The sequence below is a fragment of the Podarcis muralis genome, chromosome 6 (assembly GCF_964188315.1).
Source record: "Podarcis muralis chromosome 6, rPodMur119.hap1.1, whole genome shotgun sequence".
Classification (NCBI taxonomy): domain Eukaryota; kingdom Metazoa; phylum Chordata; class Lepidosauria; order Squamata; family Lacertidae; genus Podarcis; species Podarcis muralis.
In genome coordinates, this window is record NC_135660.1 from 82,272,158 (window position 1) to 82,281,504 (window position 9,347).

Sequence of the window (9,347 nt, forward strand, 5' to 3'; positions counted from 1 at the left end):
AATGCTTTGAACGTATCATTAATCAATTATTCTTTATCAGGACTGTCACTGCCTCTTGGACATTGCTCCTCATGCCATTGAGCGGCTCCACAGCATTCACATCTACCCAATCGTCATTTTTGTCCGTTACAAAAATGCCAAGCAGATCAAGTAAGTGTGAAATGTGGGCCAGGGATTCGGGTAGTGCTTGGAGGATGGCGTGCTTCCAGTGCTTTCTCGTGTGCAACAGGAAAACTGCTTTCACTTAGATATGCCGTTTAGGCTGCAGTCTTATATCTGCTTACCTCGGAGTAAGCCCCATTCAGGGGTAACTTCTGAGTAGATGTGTGTAGGTTGCACTTCGAAATTCTATGAATTTTGAGTATGGGGCTGCACTGCATCATCAAAGGCTTGATTTTATTTAATCCGATCATATAATGTTGTCGTGCTTTTAGTTATGCATACGTTGGAAGAAATCTGCCTTCTCTGCACAACTGATTTTTGTACATTGGTTATGCTATACATAGGTACCTCGGTTTATGAACTTCATCCATTCTGGAAGTTCGTTCTTAAACCGAATCCACTCTTAAACCAAGGCACGCTTTCCCTAATGAGGCCTCCCACCGGCGGTGCCTTTCCACCGTTCGGCCTCTATTCGTAAACCGAGGTAAAGTTCGCAAACCGGAACACTACTTCCGGTTTTGCGGAGTTTGTAAACCGAATAGTTCGTAAACAGGAATATTTGTAAACCAAGGTACCACTGTATAAATAATATATGCTGGGTAAAGGGTGTTTTTTTTCCATATGAGGTCTACAGATTTGCATTGGATTATATTCATATATAGTCCTTTGTGGCTACTATTTTTAATGCTTTTAAAATGCCTCAAGGCCAAGGTGTACTGTACAATAATTGCATTAAGAACAGCCCCCCCGGGATTTGCAAAGAAAACTAAGGCAGTTAGGAAGGGAACAGGGAGAAGCCGGGTCAGCTCCATAGAAGCTGTTTAAACCAGGCGTAGCCAGCAAGGTGCCCATCAGATGTTCCCTGCCAGCATGATATTTAAACCCTTGCAAGGAGGGAGAGGTGCAAAACTCAGGAGGCATTGGAGAGAAAATGAAGACGTGAAAATTGAACAAGTACCCCAAGGTTTTGGCAAGATGAAACTGCCAGTGGAGGAGAGAGGGAAGAGATCTCTATACAGAAGAAGTAACTTTGAAAAGTGGCTCTGATAAGAAAACAGGAATCCAGGTCCAGGTGGAGTGACAGAGGCAAGCCAGCTTTGGGACCGAAGTGGCAACCACTGGGCTTTGTGGGGCAGCTGTACTCACACTCCATATATCCACCTTGCTCAACAATTTTCAATGCTTGCTTCCTTACAATCATGGTTCATAAAAGATAACTGAAATTTCAGATTTTAAGCAACATTTATAAATGATGTTTCCTATATATAAAGGTTTTGGACAGGCATCCAGCGCCCTAAGGGTGCTTTCTGGTCACAGTTGACAGCACTGCCTCTGTGCAGGTGGCTGTTGATCATGGCAGATTGCCTTGCCAGTTGCAGCAGATCAAAGGTTAGCTCATGGGGAGGCAAACCAAGGCCTGGGGGCCGGATCCGGCCCAATCGCCTTCTAAATCCGGCCCACAGACGGTCCGGGAATCAGCGTGTTTTTACATGAGTAGAATGCGTGCTTTTATTTAAAATGCATCTCTGGGTTATTTGTGGAGCATAGGAATTCATTCATTCCCCCCCCCCCAAAAAAAAAGATATATAATCTGGGCCCCCACAGTGTATGAGGGACAGTGGACTAGCCCCCTGCTGAAAAAGCTTGCTGACCCCTGGTAGCTGCTCCTGCTTCTGCAGTTTGTGTGTCAAGCGGCCTCCCTCTACTGGACACCAGGTGGCGATCTCCACACACCATCTATGCCGTTTAAAATGGGCTGCAAATCTGTTTAGCTCCCTAATGGTTTGCCTTGTGTCCCCTGAAAAATTAAGCGTTTAACAAGCTTTTTCTACATTTCTGTGTTAGAGAGCAAAAAGACCCTGTCTTCCTGAGGGACAAAGTCACGCAGAAACATTCCAAAGAACAGTTTGAGACTGCTCAGAAGATAGAACAGGAATACAACAAGTACTTCACAGGTTTGTATGCCAAAGGAAACAATAGCAAAGTGGAAGGCTGGCTTCTGATTCCTCTAGCTGGTTGTGTTTATGTGTGTTTGTGTATTTTTTTGCAACAGCATTCCCCCCCCCCCCTTTAGCGGTCACATGTGTGTAGGTCACAGTATAGCACATGGTTCCCCATAACAACCAGAAGAATTATAAATCATCCCTTTTAGCACTAAAACATGTTTTGCTTCGAAGAAAGGGAACAACCAATAACTCTGTGTTACATGCTAGGATTTCCCGAATGGTAAGCTCAAGGGACGCGGGTGGCGCTGTGGGTAAAAGCCTCAGCGCCTAGGGCTTGCCGATCGAAAGGTCAGCGGTTCGAATCCCCGCGGTGGGGTGCGCTCCCGTTGCTCGGTCCCACCGCCTGCCAACCTAGCAGTTCGAAAGCACCCCCGGGTGCAAGTAGATAAATAGGGACCGCTTACTAGCGGGAAGGTAAACGGCGTTTCCGTGTGCGGCTCTGGCTCGCCAGAGCAGCGATGTCACGCTGGCCACGTGACCCGGAAGTGTCTCCGGACAGCGCTGGCCCCCAGCCTCTTGAGTGAGATGGGCGCACAACCCTAGAGTCTGTCAAGACTGGCCCGTATGGGCAGGGGTACCTTTACCTTTACCTTTAAGCTCAAGGGATAGGAAACCCAGCAATGCCAGGCGCTAAAAGCTGGCAGAAGCATCTGAGAGGAGTGGGGGGCAGAGCTTGCAGCTGCCCAGTCCGATCCAGGTAAGCTGCAGTGATGCTACAGTTGGGAGAATGGTGCCGTAGCTGTTTCCAACTACATAGGTTGCTGCTGCAAACTGGACCTGCCAGCCCCTGCTCAGTCACTTAGGCACTTGACTATATCGAAGGGACAGCCTGTGCAACATTTTAACGCAAGGCCCTTTTCCAATACAGTCGTACCTTTGTTTTCAAGCAGCTTGATTCCTGAACGTTTTGGCTCCCAAACGCTACAAACCCGAAAGTGACTGTTCCGGTTTGCGAACTATTTTTGGAAGCCAAATGTCTGATGGGGCTTCCGATTGGCTGCAGGAGTTTCCTGCAGCCAATCAGAGGCTGCACTTTGGTTTCTGAATGTTTTGGAAGTCGAGCGGACTTCTGAAACGGATTCCGTTCGACTTCCAAGGTACAACTGTATTAGTAAGTAAGGACTGCAAGCAGATTGCGGAAGACACTGTGGAGAATGGATAGTAGCATTTTAGTTTGTGTGTGAAGAATGAAGACATTCTGTCTGTTGGTCTGTATCCTGGTTTCTATGACTTCTTGGGACTGTGTGGTTGGTTCATATGCACAGTACAAATCACTATTTTTTTTAAAAAAATGCAGTCCCTGCCCTCAAGCTTACGACTTTAAAGAACAGGTCACAAAAGGAAAAGGGTTCGAGAGGGAGGTTGGGAGGAGGAAATAAGCAAGTTCAGGGTCTTGGGTGTCCCATTTTATGAGAATTCTCAGGAAAATCAACCAATAAGTAAGATTTTATTTATTTTTTTCCCCTGGAGGCGGTTCCATTTGGGATTTGCCCATCACTCCATGATTGCCCCACACCCCCCCCCCCCCGCTTTACAGCTGTCTGTTGACATGCTTCTGGAGGTTTGAGGAGAATTCCCCTCTAACTCCAAGCTTTAGGGGTGGTGACTACTCTCTTAGCCCCAAGCGCTAGCTGCCCCCCTTCCCTCAAGAAGTTCAATTTCCTGATAGAATTAGAGATAAGCTGAGGGAGAAACAGGGAACTTAATTTATGCATGCAGATCTACTTGTGGGATCCTACTAGGGAGTCTCAATGACATGTTCCCTCTCAGCCTTGGGAATCAGTGGGATTTGTGCAGTGGAGACATGCTAATTAGTCAGGTTTTTTGGAGTGCAGCAAGATTATTGGATGGAGTAACCCTGCAACACTTTGCTTGAGAAGGAGGCTTTGCAATAGGCCAACGTATCCTTATGATAGACTCTTGCTGTGTTGGTATTTTGCTCCACTGATATTGCTGTGGTAGGACAACAAAGCAACTATGACAGGCTTTGATCATAAATGCAGTTTTAACTGTTTAACTTTGTATCCCCCAGAATGGGGTGGTAGGAAATTCCTGGCAATTTCCCCTTGTGCTTTGGATCCTTTGTCTTGCAAATCCAACTTGTATGTCCCTAAAAGCATTTAATGGGCTCTAAGTGAGCACCAGTGTGCGGTATTTTCTGTTAATTTGATGCCTTGAATAAGCCTGCCAGTTATTTTTTTTATTACTATTATTATTATTATTATTATTATTATTATTATTATTATTATTATTAACCAGTCATGCCTGTTTTATTAACGAAACCCATAAACGGCCATCTTCTTCTATTTGGAAATAGTGGTTTGTTGCTACGGCCATCATCTCTTTGTATATTTCTGCCTTGCTACTAAACTTAGCCTTCTGTTCAGCCATGGAGGTTTATTATGCTATAACAGGGGTCCCTCTAACCATATTTAGATTTAATATGTAAACTTTGTCACCTGATGCCACTGAAAATAGCTTTCGGAGGGCTCAGTAACAAAACAGTTGTCTTAGAGGATCATACTCGTGGGGCCTGGCTGCTTTCTCCTCTTGCCATGTTTTTGTTAGCTGTATTGCAACAGCAAAGGCTTTCTTAGCAGGAATGAAGGTTCTCAGAAGCTTGGCTGCTTCAACACTGATTTCTTTTGCTAACCACAAAAAGAACTCTGCTTCCACAAACGGTAAAGAAAAGTGAAAGCCAGAAAGCCCAGTTCCTTTCTCCTTTCCCAGAGCTCAATGGGAGTTACAAAAAGAGATGCCCCCTTATCTTAGGCTTCTCCCTGGGTCACTCTCAAACTAGTCCCCTGAAAGGAACAACACACAGTTTCAGTCTCCTGAAAAATCTACATCTTAAATGTCTCTCTGTGTGTCTCTGCTTCACTCTTTGTCTCTATTCTTTGAGAACCATAGTTGAGCACTCCTGAATGCCATTAAAGATGCTAAGAGTTGGGTCCTACAAGGTCCACCATCAACACCCAAAGTCCATACAGTGAGAACGCATAGAGAAGCACACTCTGTATATGCACCCCCCTTCATTATCCTGATTCCTGGGCCACTTCGAGCTCTAGTTCATACACCTGGTGGTGGAGATGCTTATAAGGAAACAGGCAGGGTTGTTGTTCCTGTTGCCAAAGAGGCAGGCCACTTTTTAAACTGATAAGTGACAACAGGTGAGAAACCAAACAAAGCCCAACTGACGTGCCTGGTTCTCTGCAGGTGGTTGTGAGGATAAGGGACCACCTTGAGCTCTTAGGAGAAAGGGTGGAAAATAACCATCATCACCACCAAGAAGAGGGGGTATTAATCCCCCTTCCTTTTTGTTGCTTCGGTGTGTTTTGATTTCTTGGTGCTAGTGCAAATTCAGCTCCCCCCGCCCCCCCCCCCCCGGTAAACAAGCATGCTGATTGATTGGTGTGTGTGATCCTTCTTTTCACAGGGATTGTCCAGGGAGGCCCTCTTTCGATCATTTGCACTCAGATCATGACAACAGTTGATCAAGAACAAAACAAGGTCCTGTGGATTCCAGCCGGCCCGCTATAGACATATGCAGTGAAGTGACTGAAACTCTGCCACAGATTCGTACATAAAACAGTTGCTTGTGGTGGGTGTTGTTTGGTCCACCCTTAGCTGCCTGTATGGTTGGTACAATTTGGAGTCGTTGCGGACAACATCTGTGAGGCACCTGTGGAAGGCGGCAGGCCTTTCGCTGGCAGAATTCTACATTTGTTCCTATACAAATGAATGAATGCAGAATTTCTTTTTCATAAGACTGTGATGCTGCAAAGTGAGAGAGAGAAACCCTTTAGGATACGTTTACAAAAACCTCTCCCCCCCCCCCCATCCCAAGTATTTGGTGGTTCATGTTTACTTGAATTTTTTTAAAACAAGCAACCTGTTCAGCTTCCCCTTCCCCAGTCACCCCCTGCTTATTTCTCCTCTGCTTCTGATACGAAGAAAACCAAACAAAAGTGTCGAGTTCCTACTCAGCTGAGTGAGCATGACTTTTTCATGAAGTGTGCTTCTGTCCTTCCATAACAGCTGTTCTACCTTCAAGAACAATCAGTTGCGTGGATTGTGAATGGGTTTTCTTATAGGTACCCATTTGGGGAGTGAATCCAGGGGGGAGAAGCACTCTTCCGATATATGGGTGAGGCCACTGTTTGTATCTCATAAACTCCTTTGTCTGTTCAAAAAAGTTATTGGCTTCTTTTATGCATGGGTTAATATTTAAATGTCATGGTGTATCTGATCAAACTGTGCTCATTGTGTATTCAGAATAATAATTTTGGGTTGCTGGGCCTACATTAAGCAGTAAATCATAAGGTTTAATAGCTGTGCCTAGAGACTGCTTTATTTTATCACATTTAGGTAGTCTATGTAATTGGAAGCTTACATTGCTCAAGCTTTGTTCTTTTGGTGTGTAATAGCCATAGGGATTTTTATTTAATTAGAATTGCAGTCTCTGTTCTAGGGATCTGACAACCTCTAGTGTGGTCCTGTAACTTGTTAGTTTTCCCACTGTCGATAAATGTAGTGTGTGTCTGTTTTGTTTATTTGTTTTTTGTTACAATATGTATCTTCTCACTGTACCAAATTCCATTCTGTGTTTCTTTTTGCACTTCTGACTTCATTTCCCAACCGTGTGTTTATCTTTTTTTTCCTTCGTAAAGAATTGCATGTCATGTTTTGTAGGTAATGTAACTTTATTGTTCAAGTATCATTTAAGTAGGACTATATTTGTGATGACTGCTCCTAACATTTCATTATGTACATAGGTTTTCTTTCTTCTGTTTTTTCCCCTTCCTTTTTTTTAGTTTTTGCTTTCTTTTTGCATCAATTAAAAAAAAAGGGATTCTTCTTGCACAGTTGTTCAAAAACAAAATTTGGTTGGAAATTTAAACCTCTGTTTTGCAGATACTATTTTATAATTCAAAATACAGGAGGGAGAGAGAGAGGGGAAAATGTAGAAAGGCTATTGATAAATTCTTAGTTAAAATACTGTTAATAAGTTGAGGGACAACATATATTTTTTTTAAAGAGGGAGGCCAGAGTTGGACTTCAACGGTACGATTGAAACAGACCGGTACTGTTGCAACATGGATTTTCTGAACTAAAAAAAAAGTCACTTTGTATGAAAACAAAAAAGTTGTGTTAAATAAAGGTCAATTTCTATAACTTGACTTGTATGGGAGTGTTGCATAATTCCCTGTCTGACTCTGTTGTTCAATTTACTACTATAAACCATACTATGAACACCAAGCAAAAGGTTACAGAATTAAAACAAATTCACAGACATTTGTAATGGTCATTTTACAGTGAGGTTCCAAATTACATTTTGTTGATAGAGTTGCAATTACCCATGAAGCATAATGACTCCAAAAGAAAATTCAGAGCAAAGCTTGCTTAAATTTTGATACCATTGGATTTAAAAGATGCTAGCTTGACATACCACTCTTTGTGCCCTTCCCATTTAACAAAATATCAGTGGTAAACATCTGCCTGACGGAAATTGGGCTTGGTAGATGGTCCTTTTTCTTTCCAGTGTAAGAGGCATTAGGCAAAAGGTAAAAATTCTACTACCTCACCCCTGCAGATTTGGAGTCCTAAACCATGACCTTCCAAAGCCCAGTTTGGAAATGGGAGTGCTTTATACGCTTTTCTCAAGCTAATGTGTGTAAGGCTGAAAAATAAAACAATTCCCCCAAGTTAAAAGAAGTCTTAAAGTGGCAAAGCCATGGGGTGGGGTGGGGGATACAAATTTTGGACCATGCAAAGGCTTCATTGGACCTGATTTCAGATGTCTTGGGAGAGAAAGAATGTTTTATGAATGTACGTCTTATGAAGTAAGCTAGCATTCCTTCAGCTACTGATATATTTGAATAGCTGTCTCCATCCTCTCCCTCATTAATAATCTGCATGATTTTGGTTTGGTGAGCTCACTGAAGAATGGCCATAAACTCTACATAATGGCTAAGTGAAATATTTTCTGCTATTATATGGGGCATGTGGTTATCTCAAGGAATGAGGTGGTTTTTGTAATTCTACATTTTGACTTGACAAAATGACAGAACCATGGTGGACACTGGAGCGAGTTGCATAATTGTTTAGCTAAAACTGATGTCGCTGGAGGCTCTCTGATACATTAGATGGATTAATTCATTTCTCCACAGTTTGGGGCACATAAAGATGAAAATGGATGATTATCTGTAACAACTGGGAGGGAAAAGGGTTAACTCCACCCCTCCATTCAATGCAAGAAAGGCTATTGGACATCTAAAAGACCAAAGGAATTGGCACGGCTAATCTTCATCCTTTCCTAGAAGGCGCTGCCTGCGAAGGTACAAAGAGTCCTGCCTTACACTGTGAGCCTTCCATTCTTACTTCCTGGCCAGGACCACCAAAACCCACTTGCGGGGACATCCCCACTTTCAGCCACCGGGAGGCAGGCTTCGCAAAATCCTGTGCAAGCGTCTATTCCTGCGCTTGTTACTGCAAAGCATGTTACTGTTTCCCTCTCCAGCGATAAACCCCTCCGAGTCTGGCTGTGCACTGACAGACATGCCTTCCTCTTCGTCATATGTTTATAGCTCCTGCATAAAGCCCGCACAAAACATAACACGCCTCCCTTCTGGCATCGCGAAGCACCTGTTTGTGCAACTCCACCCTGGCCCGAGATCCGGCTCGCTGCTCTCGTTCATTTCCCCAGACCCCACGGCCTCTTTCCCTGCCCTCAGCCAAAGATTGCTTTGAGATCTGGGCCGCGATCAAGAACAACAACAACGCAAGCGCTGGGTTTCAAGAGCAGCCTTTAATGGGCGGGGATCGTGTCCCTCTCGGGCTGCTCCCTATGCCTCGTTGCTCCTCCGATGGAGCACGAAGGAAAACAGAGAGAGAGAATGGCATGCAAAAGAGGCGAGCCGGGCGGGGGTGAAGGGAGGCCGATCTCTGCTCTGCCGCCTTTCCTTCTTGCCATTTGGGGTCCTTCCTCCCCGGCCCGACCATTAGGCGTGCAAGTCCCTGAGATCCGCTGAGAAAAAGAGAGAGGCTGGGAAAACGTCGCTGGATTGGGACTCCCAACCATATAAGCGAGCGGGAGAAGAGGGGGACACCCAGCGCGTCACGCCATTCAGCGAGTGCCAGGATCGCGCCGCCACCTCCTCCAAGCCTAAGGCGATATTC

The 9,347-nt window shown here is 44.5% G+C and overlaps 1 protein-coding gene across 9 annotated transcripts in view; it reads left to right on the forward strand.

Moving 5' to 3' along the window:
• DLG5 (discs large MAGUK scaffold protein 5) overlaps positions 1-9,347 on the forward strand; it is a 155,728-nt gene that overhangs the window by 94,833 nt on the left and 51,548 nt on the right. For 7 of the 9 annotated variants that reach the window (XM_077930621.1, XM_077930620.1, XM_077930624.1 and 4 more), the window contains 3 exons: positions 41-150; positions 2,008-2,117; positions 5,605-7,348. In XM_077930621.1, the coding sequence (XP_077786747.1) occupies positions 41-150; positions 2,008-2,117; positions 5,605-5,708 (324 nt within the window). In that variant the 3' untranslated portion in view covers positions 5,709-7,348. Of the gene's footprint in view, positions 1-40; positions 151-2,007; positions 2,118-5,604; positions 7,349-9,347 lie in introns of those variants that run through there. The other 2 variants (XM_077930623.1, XM_077930622.1) reach the window with 2 other exon arrangements.